This window comes from Talpa occidentalis, unplaced genomic scaffold, assembly GCF_014898055.3.
Source record: "Talpa occidentalis isolate TD23 unplaced genomic scaffold, MPIMG_talOcc4v2.1 talOcc4.3, whole genome shotgun sequence".
In the NCBI taxonomy this organism is placed as follows: Eukaryota; Metazoa; Chordata; class Mammalia; order Eulipotyphla; family Talpidae; genus Talpa; species Talpa occidentalis.
The window spans coordinates 96548639-96574505 of NW_023603184.1; the positions used below are offsets into that span (position 1 = coordinate 96548639).

At 38.2% G+C, this 25867-nt stretch overlaps 1 protein-coding gene across 2 annotated transcripts in view; it reads right to left on the reverse strand.

Annotated features, from left to right (window-relative positions):
- GRB14 (growth factor receptor bound protein 14) overlaps positions 1-25867 on the reverse strand; it is a 109018-nt gene that overhangs the window by 21757 nt on the left and 61394 nt on the right. For both annotated transcript variants that reach the window (XM_037523430.2, XM_037523432.2), the window contains 3 exons: positions 22443-22599; positions 3328-3449; positions 1307-1381 (listed from right to left, as the gene is read on the reverse strand). In XM_037523430.2, the coding sequence (XP_037379327.1) occupies positions 1307-1381; positions 3328-3449; positions 22443-22599 (354 nt within the window). The remainder of the gene's footprint in view (positions 1-1306; positions 1382-3327; positions 3450-22442; positions 22600-25867) is intronic.

The following is a 25867-nucleotide window of genomic DNA, read 5'->3' on the forward strand; positions in this document are numbered from 1 at the left end:
AAGTTATTAAACCAAACCAATTAAATTTTAAAAAGCGAGTCAGAGAGGTCACACTAGTAGAAGAAGAAACGTTTTAAAAAGTGGAAACATTGCCTCAGTGGAGAGAAAGGGTCAGGGGCACATGCAGGACTACCTGATTCCAAAGCTATGCCTTTTCTCCTGTTTATAATTTAACATTAAAGCAATATAATTCTATTAGGAGAATTTGGGAAAGGAGTAGAAGAAAACTCCCAACACACCGCCCTGTCATCAGACATGAGAAGGGTCCCAGACACTGCCGCTGCAATCCACCTGACATTCTGGCAGGGTGTCTGCAAGCCCAGGAGCATAGGCATGGCCTTTAGAAAAATCTCTTAAAAATAATCAGAATTTTAAAATATTCTAAAGCACAAAAATGAAATCTAACCTATATAAAAGTCTAGGAAAAAGAAAACACAAAAACAAATCTTTGAAGGGTTTACCTACCCAATATATTTAATGTCATATCTATACTGGAAATATTCAAAGTTTTCCTTACTAAAGATCAAAGACTTTTGAGTGGGTTTGGGGATGCCTGGTGCTTCAGACAGACAGGAACTAATAAAAAGACATTGTTCAATATCAACTTGTTAACTGCATAGCTTCTGATGTGAAATCTACAGATCAAAAATTAAATAACTGAAACTCTATTTTAATGAAAATATCTCAGAAAATGATTGCCTAAAGCCACTAACAATATGAGAGAAATGAACCAAACCATTGCAAAACTCGAATTTTTATTTAAATAGTGAACTAATGTCCATTCTGCTAAGAATATTTCACAATTCTATTCTTCAAGTATTTCCATCAGAATTACTACAAATATTGTATAAAATAGATAGTTGATATCTTTTTCTTCTTTCACTTAATGACTAATTATTTTCCACACAGAGGATTGAAGCCATTTATTATAAAGGCTAATATCAAATATGTTAGTAAAATGTCTACAATTTATTAGGAATTTCAGTTTATGAAGACTAACATAATATTTCAACACATCACAGAGCAAAACTCTACAAGTTTCCTTTCATGATACACATTTTTTTCCAAATACTTAAAATCCTTTGACTATTGGCCAAAATGAGAAAGAAAAAAAATCATTAAAGGGCTTTATCTACATAGGGAATTCCTATCTGGGGTTTTTCTCTTCTGTTTTCAATTTTACCTCCAGCAAAAATTAGTCATTGCAAGTCATAACATTTCAATATCTGACAATGTATAAATATGAACCTTAAAGTTTCCATTTATGATATTACTACTTACATACTTTAATGAAAACATATTTTACCTGCAAAATCTGTGTGGGGGATATTTCACCATTGGTTTCAGTTGCAAAGGACACCATATGCTCTGGAAAAAAATACTGACGAAAAGACACAGGTTACATCACCCCAAAACCCGTGCTAGAAAAGATTCCATCATGATCAATACAGTAATTTAAAGCAAAAGTTCTTTAAATAAATCAGAATTTAAAATTTACTTCAAGTGAATGCAGTTCCTGGACTTTACCCTCAGGTTTCTTAATGAGAAGGTATGGTATATAAGCCCCAAAGATTAGAAAATACTCTCAAATGAACATATGCAGAGAGAGCCACCTACTATGAATTATAAAACAATGCCTTCAAGTCTACAGCCTGCTTAATTCCATAGCTCTTCATTAAGTCCTGCAACCATTCCAGCAGGTGCTAAAGGACTATCCAGTCAATCTTTATAAAGTCAAGGCTCAGAGAAGTAAAAAGACTAGCACTAGCCACAATCACTGCCCACAGTATTGAGGAGCCAGGACTTATACTAGAGCTAGGGAGCTAAAAGTCCCATCTTTGCACCTACTGCTTTCCAAAGTTACTAAAATTAACCCAGGGTGATTGTTTAAAATAGGGAGTGAATGATTCAGTAGGACTGGGTAGGTCCTGTATTGTTAATAAGTACTCCCCTAGATAATTTGTATGGTAAGACAAACTTTAGAAAATATATTCTACTGTTTTCCAATTGGACAGGGTTGTTCAATAGTAATTCTACTAACATTTGGTCTAAGATGTGGGAGGCTGTCCCATGCACTGTAGGATGTTTAGTAGCATTCATGGTCTCTACCCACAAGCATCCCTCCTGACCCTCAGTTATGATAACCAAAAATATCTCCAGACATTGTCAAATTGCCTCCATCCCCAGTTGACAACTACTACTCCAGGTCTACAAAATAAATGTACAGCCTTGTTTAAATAAAACAAACAAACACCATGTCTTTAAATATGACTTGTAACTTCTTGCTTTTAATAAAGATTCACAACAAGAAAACAATTTCCCTTCAAATTCTATAAAATTTTATTAGGACTCTTTTTTTTTTTTTTTTTGTTAAAGATCATTCCATTATGTATCTCCTAATAGGTTCAAGTAAAAAGCAAATATAAGAGGTCTTTCAGGGTTTGAAAATATTCTACTATGGCGTGTATCATATATTTTTCATAAAGCTTCATTTCAATCCAATTATCCAAAACTTAGTGTAAAAATATGCTACAGCTGCAGAGACAAAACAATTTAAAATAATGAGCCCAGAGGCTATTCTGACTTCTCCAGATCCCTTGTCTTCATTAGAATGTGACATACATTTACTTTCTTTTTAAAGAGGACTATAATGAAAGTAGTATTTACTAGATAATGCACTGATCTTTATCTCATTTCTACTTAGCTCAGTAATTATTGCTTTGAAAACAAAATAATTTGAAACAGCAAGATTCATGTCAATCTTAAATTTCTGGCAAAGTTATATCACTTCCAACAGTTATCAGTCTATTTTTACTTTAAAAATTTTCTCTTTAAATTTCCTTAATTCTGTGAAAAGTGTTGACCTATAAAATTTTGGAAACTGCTTGAGAATATATATTGATATTCATTGCCCAAATCAAATGTACAGCAGAATTTTTTTCTGAGAAGGAAAGCAATTGTTCCCCAAAGCTAGGATTCTCAGTACTTTTAAATTAAGTAACTTATCCAAATCCATCTTAGTCAATTCAAACTTTTTGCCATTATGGTTAAAAAAAATTCACCTGTACATATGAACTTCTGTGTATGGTGCTAACTAATCATTGTCAGAGAAGGAATGTGATTATAATTATAATTTTAAAGAACTACAATCTTACCAAATAGAGAATTGTATTTTATTGATAGTGATTTTTTAAAATTTTAATTGTATTTTTATTGTGTTAATATTGGTTATAATACTGTATATGATTTGTGAATAGTGACTTGACATAAATAAAATAAATTTAATTCATTCATTTTTTCCACACTATTAATAGTAATTTCACTTACCATTGGGTTTTTAAAGAATTCATATTTGGCATAATTTTTTCTAAAGTATAGCTTATTTTCTTCTTCCATTCCCCAGTTAGATAGCACTTCAATCACCAGCTCATGGTCTTCTATTGTTCTTTCTGTAAAGAATGTTTTATTGATTATGTTGACAGATATATGAATAGATGGATGGATGAACCCAGACAGATTATATATATAGCAAATTCCAATTCAATTCTGAAAAAGCCAAAATGATAAAATTTTCATCAATTTGAATTAGTATTGTTGATTTTTACATCAATGCAGACTGCAACCTGAAAAGAAAAATGATATAAAATATCACAATGTGTTTTTTGCTAATTCCAAACTCCTTTTATTGCTATGTAAATTATAAATTTGATAATAAATTTTCATTACAGATATGGGAGCTATTCTATTCCTCCAGCTCATAATGACTCCAAAATACAAATATTTGCCTCAAGGTCAAACAATTCACCCCATGAAATTTTGACAGTTTGAATATGAATTTAAGACACATAATCTGAATAGCTGAGAACAATTAAAGCAAAAGCTTTAAAAGTAAAAATTTAATATAAGCACATATAATTTTTGAAGAAGCCTATTTTCATATGGTACTTTGTACTTTCAGAACTAAAATTCAGGCAAATAGATTTTGTATTAACAATGAAAATAAGTGGATAGGATAGAAAAACTCTTAATAGGAAAGGCACTAAATGAAATAAGCAATGATAACTTGCTTGAAAAAACAGAAAACAACACGCACAATTTTTTTAAAGATTTATTTATTTTTATACAAGACCTGGGGTACAGGCCAGAGGTGTGGAAGGGTGAAAGGATTCATCAGAGACAGAATGGGGAGCAGAACGGGCAGACAGACCGAAATATACTGCTGAGGGGAGCAGCGGGTGAGACAGAAGAGGTCTGCTGCGCCATGTGGGTATCTCCCTGGCTGGCTGGGAATGGAACCCACACTGCAGAGGCTGCAGACAGCTCCACAGCACCACACTCAACCCACTGCACCACTGGGGAGGGCCAGCATGCACAATTTTTATTGTAATAAGAAGCTATGTTGTTCATAATAAGCCTAATCAGGACAGCCCCAAGATGGAAACTATCCAAAGTCATATGAACATGAGAATGAATAAACTATGTAAAATCAGTGGAATATATGCTACAACTGTATTGATGAATTTTACAAATGTAATATTAAATGAAATAAGTCAAAAGCAGAGTACAGACATGATTCTATTCATGTGAGGAACAAAACAAATAAAATAAACATATGGCATCACAATCAGGATAATGGGAATAGTGGGTGAGTGAACAGGAGTGTCAAGGGAACCATTGGGATGTGGAAAATATATTGTTCCTTGTCTTAGGTGTTGGATACTCAGGTACATGCAATGGTTGAGAATTCTTCAAGTTGTCTATATAGGTTTGGTCACTTTTCTTAATGAATGTCACACTACAAAAAAAAAAAAGTTTCAAGAAAAACAAATGTGAGATTACTAGCACAAGCAAGAAGCAGAGAACAGCCAAATAAGGAATACAAAATTCTTTGTTTTCTTTAGGTGCTTCTAGGACCCTTTTGAAAACTATCTGTGTTTCAGAAATTCAACTCTCAGTAGTGATCTGTGACCTAAAACACCCGAACCCTTGAAAGTAATGTTATATTTAAGGAGAAGTTTATTCATCTGAAAGGAAGTTCTTCTAAGAGTGCTCAATGAATATGGATGAGTTTGAGCTAAGTGTGTATCAACACTCAGGGTTCTGTTCCTAACTGTGATTGCTCCTTTTCTGTCTCACTGACTACTAATGTTCATAGCTCCTTCTCCCTCCTAAGACGCAGTCCTTGGCTCAACAATTTTCTCTTTTTCTCTGAACTAATTATCTCTCCTCTCTTCAGTTATCAGGTCTGTCAAGTTCCTTGATGTGAAACCTCTGGACACCTTTGCTTTCATTCTTACTCCAGTCCTAACTGTTTAGACTCTCCACCATCTCCAACAGTTTGTCTAAAGTCAGAGTCAGTGTGATGCTCCTCAAAATATTGAACATTTTCAGCAATTGTGTTTCTGAATCTGCAACCCAAAAAAGGTGAAAGCAGGGGCTGGAACAGCTATATGTAGACCAATGCATATAGCACCATCATTCAGAAAAGCCAAAAGGTGGAAACATTCTAATGTCCATCAACAAATGGTTGGATATACAAAATGTAGCATATACAATGGAATATTTTGCCTTAAATAGGAATGAAATTCCAACACATGTTATAACATGGATAAAACTTAAAGGAATTATGCTCCATAAAATCAGACAAATAAAACAGAAGAGATACTGTATGATTTCATCGTTAAATTGTTAAAATTCCAATACAAAGTCACTTATACCAGGCCCCAGGAAGACTTATGAGCATTCTAACTGCAGTTTTAGCCTCTCCCAAAAGTGGAATTTTAAACCAATCAATCTGGAATTTCCTGGTTAGCACTGGTGAGGTAATCTGCATAAGACTTGCCTCTCCCCCTCTTACCCTTGCCTGAAACAATCTTTCCTTTCTTTTGTTAAGAACTTTGTGCCTCCCTCTTGTATTTTTCATATTTTTTTTTTTTAAATTGAGGTAACATGGTTTACAACATTGTCCCTTTTTCTGACTATTAAAAAAACCTTCCATTTTGTACAACCCTTGGGAGTGTCACACTAGCTAGATGGCATGTTGCCTGATTCATGAATCCTTGAATAAGGCAAATTAGATCTTTAAATTTATTCAGATGTTTTGTTTTTAACACTTTATGAGACAGGACATAGAATGGTGGTTGAGGGGAAGAGGGAAGGAATGAGGAGGTCTTACTTAATAGGTAGAGAGTTTTGCTATGGTAAGATAAAAATGTTCTAAGATGGATGATGGTTATTGTTACACAACAATGTGAATGAACCTAACACAACAATGTGAATGAACCTAACACCAATGAACTATACATTTAAAAATGGATAAGAGCCTCCCAGGTGGCACCAGGATTAAAGCACATGCTATCAAGCTCTCGCCAGCCACTGCAACATGACTCCACTCTCCAGCAAAGGAGCTACCCAAATGGTGCGGCAGACCTCTATTGTCTCACCCGCTGCTCCACTCAGTGGTGTATTTCAGTAGATCTACCTGTTCTGCTCCCCACTCTGTCTCTGGTGAATCCTCTCACCCCCCACACCTCTTGTCTACACCCCAGTTCTTGTATGCATAAAGAAATCTTTTTAAAAAAGAATAGCATATTATGTACATCTTACCAAAAAAAAAAATTAACCTTGAAAACAGTCAATTTTTTTTTCTCTCTCAAACTGGGCTTTTTCTAAATTCCCCTATCTCCAGTACATCTTTCTCTATATCCACTCCAATAAATTTCACTCTTGTCATCCTCAGATATCAGAAATTTTTCCTCTGAATGGCTCTTACACAAGCAACATCACCCCCCACTCACCCATTCCCATTGTTAATACTACAATTTAGATCTTCACCTTTTCAGAACTAATCTTCAAACCTCTACTATTATCATTCTTCCAACCCAAATCTAGACACTAATATCACAATAAACTTTATAAAACATTTGTATCAATATAATCCCTGCTCAATAAAACTTGCCTACTTCCTCCTTGCTATGAGCTAAGTCCATTCAACAAATACTTATCAAGGCCTATCACATGTCAGACATTCATCTTGGTGCCAGGGATTCTGTAGTGGCCAAGACAGTCAAAAATCACTATCTAGTGAAGTAGAAGGTTTTTTAATAGTCAGAAAGAGGGATATTGTTATAAACCATGATACCTTTATTTATATTATGTAAGAAGGGGCAAGGTTATTAGCAAAAAAAAAGAAAGATTGTTCATTCCAATGGGAGGATACAGACAATATATAAAATGTAAATCTTTAAAGCTGGCAATAAACACTGGAAGAAAACAGCACAGGGCAGGGACAGAAAGGATGCATAAGGGACAATAATTCATTTCCAATACATTGCCAAGGAAGGCCTCCTTGAGAAAGTAATGTTTGAACAAACACCCTGAGGAGAAGAGGGCATGAGCCAAGCAGACACCTAGAGGAAGCCCTTGAGGCAAGAGCAAAGCTGGCATGTTTGAAGCATAGCAAGGAGATTAATGTGGCTGAAGCTGAGTGAGCAAATGGGAGAATACCAGGAGATGTCAGAGAAACTGCAGTGATGGGGGTAGGGAATGATAAAGCCCTGCAGTTCACAGTAAGGATTTGGCTTTTCCTCTGAGTTATATGAAAGTCATCCTGAACAGAGAAATAACATGAACTGACATGGATTTTCATTGGATCACATCGACTGCTGAGTGAAAAACTGGTCTTAAAAGGCTTACTGGTGAAAGCAGAAAGGCAATTTAGTAGACTGTTGTAATTAACAAGGGGAGAGATGATGTGGCCTGGATGAGAGTGACAGCACTGGACCTGGAAGAAGCAGGCAGACTGTGGATAAATTCTGAAGATACAGTCAACAGGATTTGCTGATAAATCGGATGTGGAGTGAAAGAGAGAGGGCAGTTAAAGGAGATACCAAGGTTCGTGGCCTAAGCACTTGGAGGGGCTGAGCTGCCATTAATAAATGTAAAAAATGTGATTTGCAGAGTGATCCAATGGCTACTGAGATATCAAGTGGGAAGTTGCATCCTTAACAATCTTTCTATCCTCACTTTTATGTACTTCCCACAGATACCCAGCAGGTTATTTTCAAGCTTACGAAACAGGTTCACATTATTAAACACAGTAAATGCAAAGTACTGTATCTATATTCATTGTAACTGCAGTGAAAAAAATAAACTGCAAGGTATTAAATATTTTAACCACTTGTATTTCTTTTTTTTTTAAAGATTTTATTTATTTTTGCATATAATAACTGGGGCGTAGGCTGGATGTGTGGGGGCAGGTGTGAGAGGATTCACCAGAGATAGAGTGGGGAACAGAAAAGGCATATCTACTGAAATACACTGCTAAGGGGAGCAGTGGGAGAAACAGGAGAGGTCTGCTGCACCATGTGTGGGTTAGCTACCTGGCCAGGGATTGAACTCAAGCCACTATGGAGGGTCGTCATGGTGGTAGTTCTGAGATTAACCCTTAGGCCACCAGGGAGGCCCTCCCTTGTATTTCTTTATACCCATTACCTCTCTCTACCACTAAGGAAATAGCATATGTTCTGCCCTCAAGATACACTATATAGGGAGGGAAAATATGACAGCGATATATTTTCTTTGCTTTGAGCTTCAAAATAGACTTTACCAATCTTTGACAAATATAACTGCTTGGGGAGAATCATGTCTAGCCAATCTTCAATTGCCTCATATAGGGATCTACCCTAAGTCCTCTGGGAAAGGGGCTGGATTAGTGGGGGAAAGCATGGAGTAGGGACTGATGGGGAGTTAGAGAGTAAGTGGGTGGTGTAGGTCCCAGTTGTCCCACATCCAGCCCCTTTCCCAATCCTTTCAGGGTGAGGGGTTGATGGTAAAACTTCACATAACTTTAACGGTAATGTGTGGTTCAAACCAGAGTGTAGCCTGAGGACACCACTAGCCTCAAGGAGAAGCCCTCCAATCTGGAGGGTAGAGAAGCAACAACTGAGGCAGATGAGTCCACAGCATCCCAGAATGCGGAAAAGCTCTGCAGCAGCACCAAGTCCCTCAGAAGAAGCATGGGAAGGTTAAAAGAAGGTCATGCAATTAAGGGGCTTTATGGTACAGGCAATATGCTTAAAAGAAGCAAGAATTTCCCAAACATGGAAGAAGTGGACAAGAGTTAGACAAATGTCCTTCCTAGGACTTAACTTCTCCACCAGAGTGTTGAAGGAGTAAAGGTAATTCTGAACCCTGAATTGGGAATATCTTAAACCCGCATGTAACTCACTCACACAACTTGAATGGACTACTTCCCCCAACAAGACTAAGAAAAATTCATCAAGCAAATAAATAATAGAAGATTAAACTGTCTGCTCTTACGTCAGGAAACTCAGAAATTCAAGAAATAAAGGATGCTCTAGCTCTGCATGTCTCAATCTAAGACCTTTTCCATTACTGTACTTAATTCTTATAATATCTGCAATAGGCTGAACAACAGCTCTAAAGACATCAGGTCCTCATCTCTGGAACCTGTAAATGTTACCTCACAGGCAGAGTCTTTGCAGGTGGATACTGAGATGAGATTATTCTGCATTATACAGGTGATCCTTAAATCCAATCACAAATATCCCTACAAGAGAGATGGCAGATATGACACAGATAGAAGGGGGGCAATATGACCACAGAGAGTCAAGTGATGTGACCACAAGCCAACCAGTGATGGCAGCCACCAGAAACTGGGAGAGGCAATGAATGGACTCCAATATAATGCCCTGAAAGAAGCATAGCTCTGCCAACATATGATTAAGAAATGACCCCAGGGCCTCCCTGGTGGTGCCGGTGGTTGAGCGCCACACTGTGAAGCTGTCCACAGCCTCTGTAGCGCAGGTTTGATCCCGGCCAGTCAGCGAGAATCCCTCATGGCGAAACAGACCTCTCCTGTCTTGCCTGCTGCTCCCCTCATCAGTGTATTTCATCAGTCTGCCTGTTCTGTTCCCCACTCTGTCTCTGGTAAATCCTCTCACCCTCCCACACATCTGGCCTGTACCCCGGTTCTTGAATAAATAAATAAATCTTTAAAAAAAAAAAAAAAGAAATGACCCTAGGTATCTTTTTTTTTTTTTTAAACATTTACCTCAGGTAACTTTTACATAAATTCATAATGATTCTTTTAAAGACCAATTTTTAAGATGGACTCAAACCATCTAAAATACAATAATAAAATGCATTACTAAAACTCCACAAATTCAAGTCTGTTTTAAGAAAACTTTGTGAAGTATTTTTTAGATATTGGAAAGTGAATCACAACAATGTGTAGGCAGAAACACAACAATATGTAGGCAGAAAACGAGAGACAAACTCTCTTAGATCACATTAATGCAGCAACCAGAAAGGAGAAAGAGGAAAGAAAGCTTCAAAAAGAATTAAAAAACTTCTTTTAAAACAAAAGCTTATATTGCTATAAATTTTAATTTTGTTACCTGTACATTAGTGAAGTCTTAAGTTTTATTTTGCTTCTGACACATTAGTAAAGTCTTATGGCAATAGGACGAAATATTACCAAATAATAGTAACTACCTAAAATTCCATTTTCTATTTAATTTTCAGAAACTTTTTCTTTAAGAAAAAAGAAGAGAAGATGAGAAGAAGTTTCTTCTGAAACTGTTGATTTAACTTCAAAGTCTTTTAAAAAACCTCAATCCTCTCGGAATGGAAAGTGTTCACCTGTGACCTTCTGCCTGGATTTCTTCACTGAATCTACTGAAAGTACAGTGTGGGGCTCAAATAGAAACCTGAGTCCCTACTCTTCTCATCACTTGATAAGAGAAGAAACAAAAGTGGCTTTTACCTCTAATTCGCCCAGAAAACAATTCTTTGTATACCTTTGTTACAGGAAACTCCAGGAGACAAATGGTCCTTGTACTTCTCCGTGCTAGGTAGAAACTACATACATTTTGTCAGTCTTATTTTCAGATAAAAATGAACAGCCTCTGACCAAGCAAAACACAAACTGGAGAAGCAAAGAATAAAACAGGGCTCAATTTCTAAAAGGTTCCTTAACCCCCAAAAAAACTACTTAATACCAGCAAGATCCTCTAGGAAATTGCCACCACCAGAATCAGCTCCCCAAGTGCAATAAAGGAAAATCTTGACAGCTAAGCTTGATGGGTTTATAAAAGCCTTTGTGGATCCTGCTTTAACAAATTGAAATAGTCCTCACGTTAACTGAGATTCAATGATCACAACTTGGGTTCATAGAAAGTCTTAGTTTCCCACAAAGTGTTTACATGTATATTATCTCAAGCCAATGGGTAAATACCTGAAGAACTTAAAAATAGCCTCCACGATTCTGTTACCCAGTGCATCCTATTAGGATTAAGCATGAATTTCCATTTGCAAATGACATGTGACTTCTTTTCCAAGTCTCTTCCTTCTAGATACTTTTGTAGTCCATCCATTGACTAGTTTGATCTGTTTAATATGAATTCCTTACAGTTCAGGATAATATAGTTCAAAAACCATTTATTTGTTCTAAATCTGACTTACAAAGATGTATGTGTACACAGAGTCCCAGCTCTCAAGGACTGAATACTATGATCATCATTAAGACAACTGCAGAAAATGTAACAGCAATGCAGGAGATGAGTGAGTACCTGGGCAACTTGGATTTTAGAAAGAAGGCTTTAAAAATCTTTTTACAAGTTTTTAAAATTATGTTTATTCCTTTATATCTATTTAAAAAAATATTGGGCCCCCCCTTGGTGGCGCAGCCGTTGAGCGCTGGGTTGTGAAGCTGCCTGCAGCCTCTGCAGTGCTGGTTCAATCCCCGGCCACCGGCGAGGGTCCCACGTGGCGCGACAGACCTCTCCTGTCTCGCCCGCTGCTCCCCTCAGCAGTGTATTTCGTCAGTCTGTCTTTTTTATTCCCCGCTCTGGCTCTGGTGAATTATTTTACCCTCCCACACTTCTGACTATACCCAGTGCTTGTATAAATAAGTAAAATAAATAAATAAATAAAATTTTTAAAAATTACACTTTCATTACAGAAAATTTGAAGCTGACAATCAAAATCCATCTTTATGCCTATCACTCAGGAATAAATACTTTAAGTATATTTCAGTAATTCTCTTCTTGCCTTTTTCTCTGGTTCTATGAGTGTGCCTTTATTTTTCACAAAATTTAGGAACCATTATATCTACAAACACACAGAAATATATATTTATATCTATCTATCTATGTATACATACCCACACATTTTATTGTAACAGGGTGGTCCGCAGGAAAGAGGGAGGTTCCAGGTTCCCTGCCCCACCCAAATGGAGGGTGGGGCTGAGCAGGGAGAGAAGAAGCTGAAGAGGAGACTGAGGAAGAAAACAGGATGGAGCCAGAAGGAGACCTGGAGGAGGCAATGGAGCCTAGAGACACGTGAAGAAACTGCGCTTGTTTTTTGGTCGTGAACGGGGTACACAGATGCGGGTGAGACCCGTGGGGAGGTGACAACGGCAGCTTTTATCTTGATTTTGATTTTGCTCTTTTCCTTCCGGGCTTGTCTGGTTGTTTCTGACCCTTTTCTGTGGGTCCCCACTGGAAGATGCTTTGGACTTGTGGCAGGCTTTGGGGCCTTGCTCTGGGCCAGTCCCATTTGGATGGAGTTTTACCCATGAGGGGACAGGTAACTATGGGTGCTTGATTTAGAAACTAGATTCTTTTCCTTTCCTGTATTGTTTCCTAATTGTATTAAAGTTCCTTCCCATTAAAGTCTCATATGTTTTGTGTTGATGTTTGCGGCGGATGGCAGAACCTATTTAAGAGCAGGCAGGTTTGCGGGGTCTGGGGTGCCCCCTCTCTGCCCTGTAACACTATCATCATTACAATCTTGCATTTGCCCACACAGTTTTCAAAGGAAGAACTACAAAAACATGATCAAAATCTGCATAACCTTAGATGCTATAGATATACTACAATTTATAACTTTCCTCCTTTTTTCTAAATACCATTGGGTTTTGCTTTTCCAGTTGATAATATAAATAATCTTCCTTGAACAGCCTTATCTATTTCTTGGTACAATGTGCTTGCTTTCCACATCTACCTCTAGTGTATAGTTGTGGGAGCTTCACCTCCCACTCAATTGTTCCTGTGCTTCCTGGTATTTCCAAGATTTGTAGTTTCCTAAGGGATGTATGACAATGGGTGGTGCCATATCCTGATGATCTCAAGGAATAACATCTGAGCGGCAGAAGTCTGCACCCAGCGGCTGCACATATGGAAGAGGCAGATGCATCTCACTCCCCGCTCTCAGATACAAAGGGTGATTCTACCAGGAGGCTAAGCGTGGGATGCCTCCAAATGCTTTTCTTACTCTCCTCTCTCCAGACTGCGGTGCTAGGTTAGCTGCCAGTCCATTCAGGCAGCTGTTTCCATTTTACCTTGTTTTCACAAATATTTATAGACAACACTCAACTAGTTATACTATAATTCCATTTTAAACTAAAATTCCAAGTAAGCCTAGGAAGGTGTAGAGCAGTCAGTCAGGTAAAGGTGGCTGAGAAAGAACTTCCTGAGAATCTTAATGGCATGAGCAAGGAAAGCAAGGAGTACAAACTGTAGAGTTTGCAGGCAAGCACAGGCAGTTGTCTAAGTTTTTTTTTAAAGATTTATTTTTATTTATACAAGAGCTGGGGTACAGGCCAGAGTCATAGGAAGGTGAGAGACAGAGCGGGCAGCAGAACAGGCAGACGGACTGAAAGCACTGCTGAGGGGAGCAGCGGGCGAGACAGGAGAGGCAAGAGAGGTCTGCTGCCAGCCAGGAATCGAACCGGCGCTGAGGAGGCTGTGGACAGCTTCACAGCGCTGTGCTCAACCATCTGCTCCACCGGGGAGGCACAGGCAGTTTTCTAGTGGATGAATTAGGCAGAAATAAGAGGCAATAGTCAGGCCACAAGTGTGACAAGCCCAGCAAAGAACCTTGTCTTCTAACACAAAGCGAATCAGGTCTGAATGATATGACCAGAGGCAAGAGGACCATTTGCAAGCCTAACATAATATTTGAGAAGAGATGATGAGTCCTGAACTCAGGCTACAAGAATGCTGAGAAGGAAAAATCAGGTGGAGCCGATGGCAGATTTTATTATGAGTACTCCCCACCCTGCGCTGATTTCATGTTTTCATCTCCAGCTTTGCAGTGATGTCAGGACACTATGTCTCTTCAAAGCTCACGTCAGGGCTACATGAGTCTCAGTATAGAAGGAAGCACAGTACACATGTCCTAAAGGCTTTACAATTATTTTCGTATTTGATGAGGGTGGTCACAATTCTGATGACTATGAGGTTACAAACAGCACAGAAAAGATAACTGCATATCAGCTCCAGACAACAGGAAAACACTAGTGCAGACTTCATAAAAAAGAAAATATGTGAAGGAGCAGCTTCAAAGCAGGGGGCTGTAAAGAGTTCTCATCGCCGCCGTGCATTACTTTTGTCTTAAAGAAATCACATGGGTTTAGTAGCACACACAAAAAAATAGTTTCATTAAAGGCCTCCAGTCATTCATTTTGCTTATTAAAGCCACTCCACAATGATATTCACAATGGAAATCTCAGCTGTCCCTATCAATGACACTAAAACACAATTAATTCCTCTTCCAGAGCAGTCTACAGGTATGTGCTTGAGGTATTGTGTTAATTGCTATTGCTTCATACCACAGCTTCAATTAGGAATCAAAATGGGAGCAAGACAAACAAGGATCCCATTAAGTTCCAGAGGCCTTAAAACTGAAGTCCACCAAGCACCTCCCCCCACCTCCAATAAGTATAAAAGCAGAGGACTCCATCTGGGGAACTATAGTGACATCCAGTGGCTATGAAGTAAAACATGCCAGTTATAAAACTTGGTTTTTTATGAGAGGAGAATTATTGCTGATATACTTTAAATTCAATACTTATAAAAGTGAGCCTACAACTAGAATCTCATCATAAAGTGATGCAAAAACAAATTAGAAAGTCATAACAAAATCAGGATGTTTAGCTGCTTTAATGATTTATTCTGCATATTAAAATTCTGAGCAGCATATATTTATAACAATGGGCAAAGGATATGAAATACTGATACTGTTCCAAATAACTCACTGCCGTTCAGGCTATGTACAAATCCAAAATGATCCTTTTACTCAGCCAAAACAAATAGCTGGTTCTGCTGTAAAGTGAACTGAGTTGGATCAGTTTGAGCCTAGTAATTTCAATACTATCTTGAGTAAGACTTATCTGAAAATATTTTTGTGGGTTCAAGATTTAAATCTATACTTACAACATGCATGAGAGATAGAGATAGAAAGTGAAATAGACAAATTAACCACAGAATCCCAGGAATATTTGCCTGGCTGACTGCAATGAGGAGAAACCAAATAGCTTCAATGAAAAAATGCATAGATTTTAGAATCTGACAGGACCCAGATTTGACAATTTCTAAGTCTGGGCAAGGATCACTGAGTCTTTGTATCCCTTTATGAAACAGAAATTTTAAAAATGTATGTTAGGGTTATTATGAGGCTAAGTAATGAGAGCACCTATCAAGATTCACGTAAAAACTCTCAGTATTTCCATACAGAAGCATATTTCCATACAGTATTTCCATACAGAAGTATTTCCATACAGTATTTCCATACATTAATAGTAGCTATCATACATATTCACATAAAAAATACTAGTAAGACTGAAGCTTCCATTGCCACAGAAAATGTCACTGAAAATAATCTTTAGATTTCATAAAATCTACCACATTTTGAATGTCAAGTGCTCTTCCTTCTGACTCAAGTCATTTGTGATGTGCATTAATGGATCAGAAACAACAGAAGTAGCACATTTATTAGCAACATAGAATGACTGATATTTCCCAATATTATCTTGGTTATTAAAGTAAACTAAAAGAACAGAAAACCCGCAACTCTTATCTATCCCATAATTCAAAATGCTCTTGCCAACAGGCTTCTCACAAACACTAAATCTCATACACATGCAGATCATAAGAGGAAGATGGCACAACAAGCAGAAATGAGAGATGGGCAAAGATCAACCCAGGAAGCCACAGGTAGGCTGATGGAAAAGCAAAGGTACTTAGCCATTAAAAGGTTAAAACCTCAAATATAGCTTTCTCAGTAATACACTTTGAAAACTAAGTCAGATTATATCACTTTCTAAATTTAATACCTGCATTTGCTTTTCCTTTCAGTGTAAAAGTCAATCCCCCTCCATGAATTACAGAGACCCAGCTCAAACCAGCTCTGCAATAGCTCTGTGAAGCCCTCTCCCTCCCATTCTCCCCACCTTATCTACTATACTCAAACACGCTGGCCTCTTGGCTGCTTCCTGAACATAAGCACACTGCACATCCAGATTATTCCACTTGCTGTTCCCTCTGTCTAGGATAATCTTCCATTTAACTGCAAGGCCTGTTCCTGTCTGCTTCATGGCTCTACTCAAATATCATGCCATCAGGGAGGCCTTTCCTGATCCTTCAATTTACAGGACATCTCCCACCTACCCCAGCACCCCAGCACCTAAAAAAATCACAAATGTTCATCAGGTATCTCTTGTCTTTCCCACTTCGCTAGAATGTAAACTTGAAAGCAATGTTCTTTTGTCTATTCTATTGATACTGCACCCGCAGGTCTCCACACTACACAGGCTTGGTACAAAAGAGTCAAAAAATACCTGCTAAACTGTTTGAGAAAGGCAGCAGGGAAAAGCAAGGAAAGTGCTAGTTTTTTGTGGAGTCTTATAAAGTAGAAAAAAAAGCATTTAGGAAGCATTTAAAAGTGCATGTTCACAGAAAACGTAGCTTACAAAAGTGAATACATAGTGTAATTAGAGTTTATAATAATAAAGAGAAACTAACAAAAGCTACCTGAGTTTTGTGTAATTACGGATATTATTTACTTCTTAACATCCTATTTCTTAGTTATTTACAATCATCTGAATAATTTTTGTATCATAAGCATTTTTAAAAATCAGGCCTCCCTGGAGGCCAAGGTTATCACCACTAAGGCCTGAGTTTGGTTCCTGGCCAGGGAGCTAGCCCACATATGGCGCCATAGACCTCTCCTGTCTTTCCTGCTGCTCCCTTTACCAGTGTGTTTCAGTAAATCCGCCTGTTCTGCTCCCTGCTCTGTCTCAGATGAATCCTCTCCCCACTCCCAGCCCCCACTCCTAGCACCTCTGGCCTACATCCCAGTTCTATGCAAAAATAAAATAAAATTAAAAATAAAATAAAATAGAATTCTAGTCACTGAAAACTTACTATTTTGGTCAAAGAGAGGTCAAGAATATCTTCTGAACAATACACAGACCTCACTCTCTGGTCACCAAAGTTTTGGAACAAAGTATATTCTTTGGTTTTCCATATCAATAGCACTCTCAGAAGATTTAGACTTAAAGGAGTGGTTCATTCTATTGACAAAGAGCGCCTGCAGCTGTGTATTATATTTGAGGACCAAAAACAACCCACTCTATTTCTTTCCATCTATTTCAATATGCAAATGATGAAAATGTTACTTGATATAATCATTAGAGTGAATAGTTATTGCAAGAGTATTTACAGCTATAGATACATAGAAATAAAACTCAAAACATATCAATCTATATTTGATGCTGAAGAAGGTCACAGTACCTCAATACAGGTTATTCTTCTAATATATTGTTAAAGCAATGGAAGTTAATAAGTCTATTACATGTATTTAGGTGGAATAATGTCTGCAATCTTTTTACTGTTTTATCTTACTAAAGATAAAATCTGAGTAAAAAAGGAAACACAAGAAAGCTCTGGAACTAAATTTCTTTCTCATAAACTTTGGTCTAATGCATGGCTGATGAAGTCATCAGACAATATTCTCACACCTTTGATTTTATTTCAGCAGTTTCCAGAAAATTCAGTAATTGAGAAATAATACTTCTATTTGATTCCTAAAAGTTTAAATTTAGTATGTAGCTCAAATTAATTCTTAATGTTCCATTTTAAGCCTCTACATTAAAAGACTTGGACATTTTATTCCTTAATATAGTTCACAATGGTCTCAGAAAACTGCTGCTTGATTTATAGAGTAGATTTTTATTACCAAATTTCAAGTTATTTGTTAGAAATAAACTGTAGTAACTATAACCAAAAAATGCTTTTAAAATTTCCTCAAAAGTTTAAAAGTATAAAAGACTGTAATTATGCAGAATGCTAATTAAGATTTATAGTCCTACAAGCATAAAATGAAATCATTTCAGAAATGGCAGACTATCTGTTGAAAGTGGTTTTCGTGGTAGATATATATTCAGCTGACCTACTGTAGCTCAGCAACTATCAACTAAGGTTAGAAGGGTGCACTGGACTGGGGATCAGAATCCCTGTGGAGACTGTTGAACTCCATAAGCATCGTTTACACAGGTTTCACCCTTGTCCTTTTCCTGGGGTTCTGACTGATACCAGGACAACAGCCTTCAAACTGGAAGTATACAAGTACTTTCTGCAGGGAGTACAGGTAGTTTTACATGAGTCACTTTCCAGATCCATTTAAAAATGGATCCTCCTAAGAATATACCTTTTCTGCCTACATTATCTTTACCCCATTTGATAAGACAAAGATAAGTCTCACATTGGAACAGAACCTTACTTTGGTGTATTGCATAGATATTGTGCTATTTATTTGGTTTACTGGTGAGTAAGTCACTAACACACCAAATAAATTAAAAATGGTATATATTTGTCACAATCTATCTATGCAAAAGTGAATACCTCTTAACACTACGTAGAAGATTCATTTGCAAAGCTTTAAACGGATTGAAGCAAGTAATTGAGCTGTCACTGATAAAATATTTTTTTAAATTTTTGATGATTTATTGCTAAAGATTTTGACATATAAAGCAAAGGAGGCTATGGTGGGCTAACAATCAGCCCCCAAATGATATCTACAACTAAACCCTAGAATCAGGCAAGGTGTGGTGCAAGGGGTTAATTAAGCACTGGAGTATGAAGCAATCCACAGCCTCTGCAGCATGAGTTCGATACTGGGACGGCCAGGGAGCAACCCACATGGCACAGCAGACCTCTCCTGACTCGCCCGCTGCTCTCCTCAGCAGAGTATTTCAGTCAGTCTTCCTGTTCTGTTCCCCACTCTGTCTCTGGTGGATCCTGTCACCCCCCACACCTCTGGCCTGTATCCCAGCTCTTGTGTACATGCATAAATAAATAAATAAATAAATAGACAAATAAATCTTTTTAAAAATAAATAAATCTCTAGAACCTATGTTGCTATTATACAACCATAAAAAACGAGGGAGGGGGGTACTTAATAGATATGATTGAGTCAAGGATTTTGAAATGAAGAGATTACCCTGGATTTTCTAGGAGGGCCCTAAATGCTACTGTTCCTATAAGAGAAAAGAAGAGGGAGACTTGATACAGACAGAAGAGGAGAAGACAATGTGACCGCTGAGGCAGAGATGAGTGATGTAGCCACAAGATCAGGAATCCTGCTGACACCTTGATTTCAATTCAGTAATACTGATTTCAGACTTCTGGCTTTCAGAACTGTGACAGAGTAAATTTCAGTGGCTTTAATCCACCAAATTGGTGGTAATTTGTTCTAGTAATCACAGAAAATGAAAACAGATTTCAAAGAAGTAAACGGCATTGCCATTACTCACATGCTTATTTATTAATGTAATTTTTAACATTAATTTATAAAAATAAGAAAGAGGGAGATGAAATTGTTACCAATTCCTGTCTTATTATAGCAGAAGAATGAAAATTCTTTATAACGTATTAAAAGAACAGGGGGAAAAAAGCCCTTCAGTTCACAATTCAGAGATTTATTTCCAATTAAAAAACTTTTAAAAGGGCCTCCCCTGTGGCGCATCAGGTTGAGTGCAGCACTGTGAAGCTGTCCGCAGCCTCTGCAGTGTAGCTTTGATTCCTGGCTGGCCGGGGAGAAAACCACATGGTACGGCAGACCTCTCCTATCTCGCCCACTGCTCCCCTCAGCAGTGTCTTTAGTCCGTCCGTCTACCTGTTCTGCTCCCCACTCTGTCTCTGGTGAATTCTCTCACCCTCCCACACATCTGGCCTGTACCCCAGTTCTTGTATAATTAAATAAATCTTGGGCTTCCCTGGTGGTGCAAGGGGTTCAGACACAACCTTTCTGCAGCCACTGTAGCATGAGTTTGATCCCTGGCCAGGGAGCTACCCACATGGCACAGCAGACCTCTCCTGTCTCGCCCGCTGCTCCCCTCGGCAGTGTACTTCGGTCCTTCTGCCTGTTCTGCTCCCTGCTCTGTCTTTGGTGAATCCTCTCACCCCCCACAACTCTGGCCTATACCCCAGTTCTTGTATGCACAAATAAATAAATCTTTATAAAATAAATAAATTAAATAAAAGCTTTTAAAAGTTATTCTTTTTTTTTATAGACGCATGTTTTATTTATTTGTTTGTTTGTTTGTTTATACATGCACTGGGTACAGTCAGTAGCGCGGGAGGGTGAGAGAATTCACCAGAGCCAGAGCGGGGAGCAGAGCAGGCAGAAGGACCGAAGTACACTGCTGAGGGGAGCAGCGGGTGGCAGGAGAGGTCTGCGCGCCATGTGGGACCCTCCTCCGGTGGCCGTGGAGCAGCCGGGGATCAAACCGGTGTCGCAGAGGCTGCGGGCAGCTTCGCAACCCAACGCTCAACCTCTGCGCCAACGGGGAGGCCCTAAAAGTTATTCTTTATGCTTATAATTTAAAACTGCAAAGGATCATTTATCTCTTCAGGAAACATTTAGGGTGTACACTCCTATAAAGATAACCACCACCGTGGATACTTCTTATTGAAACTGGAGACACCCCACTCCAAACGCACACAGGGCTCCAGCGCTTGGTCACAGAAACTGTTTGCGGGAGTGCAAGTGGCAGTGAGTGTGTGCACTATACCTCTAGCCACCAGTGACCCCACTGGGGTTCAGGCTACAGGCAGAGCCAGCAGTGATAGAGGCCAGTGGTTTCTATACCATGCCACCCCCAGGTCAGGCAGTCACTGTTTCAGGGATGCAGGGAAAAACACAGGGCTATACTGGGCCAGCTCAAGTGCTGTGGCTCCCTCCAGCTGCAGGTAGTAGAGAGGCCCATGGATTTGGTGCCTGGATCACAGAATAAATCAATCAGGTACAAGCTATGCGCTGGGTGGTGCTTTGGTCCAATCAGCCATAGGATTGAAAATAGCCCAATCAGAATTGTAGCTGGGGGACTCCGAAGGAGGATATAAAGCAGGGCAGGTGCCAGGTTGGGAGGTGCTCTTTTCCTCAGAAAGACTCTGTTCCTGGATTCTGAAGAAGAAAGAAGGATGAGCAACCAACCTCCAAAGGAAGAAGAGAAGCCAAAAGCTTTGCAGAGTTTGGACCAGCAGCATCTGCCCTCTGGCCTACCTCTGACACCGCCTAAAAGTAGCACCAAAGAACCCAGGCCTGGTGTCTTAAAGAGCTGTTTGTTGTTGGCGTGGGCCAACTCACAGAACTATAACGTTGGTGGTTTTGACCTGCCACCTCCTGGTCACTGGTGGTCAGCAGCACTGCTGGCTAGTGTTACCCAACACTGCTGATGGGTGACAGGCACCCTGTGTCCAGGTCACTTTTGAGAGCTGTTAACATGGTGTGCCTGATCATCCAGCACCGGCTACCAGTGCTGGATGGTCCAGCTGCTGCCTCCATTGCTGTCTGGTCCAGCCTCCTGTGCCGTCCATTCCAATCTTCAGACAGTTACAGTGGGCTGCTGCAGCATCATCTCAGCAGCCCCACCTCTGACCGTCTGTGAGTTGGATCCTGGCCTGCTGCTTGTTGGCTGCCACAAGCTCCAGGCACTCAATGACGGGACAACACCATCTCGGATGAGCAGCCTTTTGTGTAGGACTTCTGAACACTGTGGACACTATCTGGGGTGAGACAGCCGGATACTTGTGGCCTTAGAAACTCTTTGTTTGCCTCATTTGTTAAAGAAACCCTATTATTGTTGTTCCTTGTGCCTGAGTGGTTTTGCAATTGTGTGCAGAACCCATAGTGACCTGTCCTCTACCAGGCACTGTCCTTTGAGGCTATAGCTCCCCTGTAGCATTGTTTCATTATGTCTGTACTACAACAGAGTCAAAAAGTATTTCAAATATCACCTTATTTTATTAACTTCTCAAAAATATTCATTGTGCTACTAAAGGTTATGAAAATCATCTTTCATAAATTTGGACTGTTTTAGTACCCAAATTTCTTTATGTTTTAGTGTTACTTACACAAAAAAAGTTGGTAATTGTATAGTAGTTCTATCCTTATTTTTCCATTTTGTGCTACTTTGTCTTTCAACCACCAATACCAAAAATAAAAAAAGAAAGCAAAAGACTAGCCATAATTCCTTTCTCCCTGTTTTTCTACACCTGAAGAACATCTTTGCCGTATGATAGAAACTACAAGGGACAGAAAACAATGATATGACTATGATTCTTTATTCTTACCGAGACCTAAATGAGGCAGGTGCTCAAAAAGGGTCCAGCTGTGGTCATCAATGTAATGATTCTTCAGGATCAACAGCTGGCAAACATCTCGGGCAGTTATGTCACTGGGTACCTCTAAAGCCCTGCTGGTTTCATCTTCACTGTATACCTTAATTACCTGTGTAGGTAGAAATATGAAAATGAGGTAAAATATATTTTCAAAATACCATCTTAAGTCATCCCACTTACTGGTTGAACTGATTACCAATCCCTTAGACAGCTTTTTTTTTTTAATTTTATATATTTTTACATCATTTTTAATTTTTGTATAATGTATGCATTTTCATCTTGGTTATAGTCCCCATAAAATTCCAACCACCCTTGTTTTGATCCTACTCCCTTCTCCCCCCTGTAGTATGTCTCTGGTTTATAGATGCCTGTTGATTTTGATTTTTACCTTATTATAATTAGGGTTTTTTTCCTGATACCTTATTTGGGTATTCTAAATTCCTGCTATAAGTGAGACCATCCAGTATTTTTTCTTTTTCTTTCTCGCTTATTTCACTGAGCATGATCCATTCTAGCTCCATCCATGTTGCTGCAAATGGCATGAGTTTATCTTTTTTGATCGCTGAATAATATTCCATTGTGTATATGTACTACATCTTCTTGGTTCAGTCATCTATTTTTGGGTATTTGGGTTGTTTCCATAGCTTAACTATTATAAATAGTGCTGCAATAAATAGGGGTGCAGGTGCTTAGACAGTTCCTTACACAACTAATTTTCTTACATATTGAATGAATGTTATCGATCTGAGAGCTTATATGTGCCAAAGTCACCCTGTTCCACTTTCACTCTCTTCTAAACCTCAGGCTATTCAGTGTCAATTCCCTAACTCTATGGTTTATTAAAAAGCTATGCATCTTTTATCATCATTTAAATTTTTCCATTCCATATTTAAGCTTGGTAAGTAATTCAAGTAACATGGGTGCTTTATTTCCATATACACACATGTAGTCAATGCAGTGAACAGAATCAAACTTGATGAAAATATTTCTCTATTTCAGGAATAGAAATTTTGGAAAAATCTGGGTAGATGGTCAACAAAACCTTTCTTTTCTCCCTTGCAATTAGTTGTGTCCATGGGTTGGAGTTTCAATCAATAGGATAAAAGCACATACAATGTTGCACTTCCAGGCCTAGCTCATAAACAAACTGACAAACTGCTCTCTATTCTATTGTGCCACTCTCCCCCTAGAGGAAAATGATGACAAGGACCTAGAAGAAAGTCATGGAACAGAACAAGCCTTTGTCCTTGAATGACTATATGGAAGGTACTCAGCTGGGAACACCCATGTGGAACTTTGACATGAGCAAGAAAAACCTTTTATTATGTTGGCTTACTGTGAATTTGTACTTATCTATTAACATAGCTAGTGTTACTAAATTATATAGAATTAAAGTTTTGATTATAACACTCCCCTCAACATACACCAAGTTGTGCTGTCCTAGAATTCCCACTATTAATCATAGTATGTTATATATTAAATCAATTTTAAAAAAGACAAATACCTGTGACAATAGTAGAGTAAGATATACACACAGTGGAAAATGGTAAGAAAATTCAATAAGAAATATTACCTATCACAAAAACAGACACTTCAACATTTTTAGCAATTCAAACAAATGCAAATTAAATGGTATATATATTCTGCCTTATCAATTATTTTTGAAGTTATGCTTAATGATAGTAAAATGAAATGATAGGAGTTATATAAATTGGTAAAACTATTTCACATACCTTTGAAAGGTATTTTTCAAAACCATTAAATAGTCTGTATCTTTGACTCAGTAATTTCACTTACACAAAGTAACTCAATAAATCTATTCTAAATGTGGAAAATGACCTTAGGCATAGATAAGCCCCTCAAAGTATTGTATTCAACAATTAGAGAATGTTAAAATACAGTACTTTCACAAATTGGATATTACATGGAGCTTAAAATGTTATTCAAGGAAACGACATAAGAATTTTTTAAAAATCTGAAGGAAAATAAAATCAGGACACCAAAGATATGTTACAGTGGCACCAAAGTACATGCTACATGTACAAACTTACTTGTTGGACTGGCTAGGAGACACCCACCCTTCTTCTGACAATATTCTGATAGTCTTTTCCAGCGCCACTCCCTCTGTCCCCATCAATCTTTGTGATTCTGGCAGCTCCACATTCAGCTCAAGGATTGTGTGCTGGAGCTGCTAGAACTGGTTTGCAAGAGCTCATTGTTAATCACTCAGGAACTTTGCAAACCAGTGATCTGTAAATCAGTCATATGAAAGTACATACACCAAAGAAAATGGAAAATGCTACAAATAAGATCTTTTAAATAATTTTTATGTTGAGCCAGTTTATCAGTGTGCCACTGCCTCAGTCGCAGATTAAAGATGTTACCCAGATTGATCAATCTGCACCCAGAGTCCCTCTGGGCAACAGTGATTATTTCAAAGACAAACACATGACCTAATTAGAACTAGTTAGAGCCAATCTGCTACCTGTTGTCACAATGATAGAGTGGGCCTTCTTTTTTGCTGGGAAGAGATAGGGTAATGAGAGGTTGTGGGGTAAATGGGGCCATGCCAAGAGATGAAAAAAGTCTTAAAAATATTATTTGCACCTCTGAACTTCTGAATGTTTATGGTTTTATCAGGTGTGTGCTATAAAACTAAGCTTCTAGTAGTAACACTTAACTACTTATCTCCCTTATTCTAGCCATGACACCACCTTCAATTTATCCTCTCTACTGCTAGTAGCATCAACCGACCAATCCACTCAACAAGTAAAATTCTTCAATGGCTCCTCACTACCATAACTCAAACAGCTCATGGTATTTATTAAGACCCTCTCAAGGTGTAAATCCTTTGCTAAGTATTTTAATAGATGGTTGTCATAAAGATTTTTGGTGTCCTCAGAGAGCTTAAAGTTTAGAGGGGAAAGCAGTATTTAAAAAGCAATAATTACAAAGTAGAGCTAAAAAAATACATGTTACCAAGTCATTAAAATGGCTGTTAGGAGAAAGTCAAAATCATCCACCATTTAAGCAAAGATCTGAAGCGTGAATAGGCAGAGCTCTGTTTATTCACCATTTATTATCATATCCCAGGGTCAAGTCAAGGACAGTGCAAGACTTAATAAAGGCCAGTGGGATAAATAAACTTTGTACTCCTTGCAAAGTGTATTAAAATATTTTGTATATGTTAGTTAACACATATTTGTAAATTTTAATTAAAAATATTTTCTGTCACAAAGTACATGATTAATTAAATTTCAGTTCTCAGGAAATTAAAATTCTTCTCAATAAGGAACAGATACATAATTTTTTAAATAAATAATCCTGGGTAAGAACTGACTTAATGCTATTAGCAGGGAGTTCTAAGTCTTGAAGTT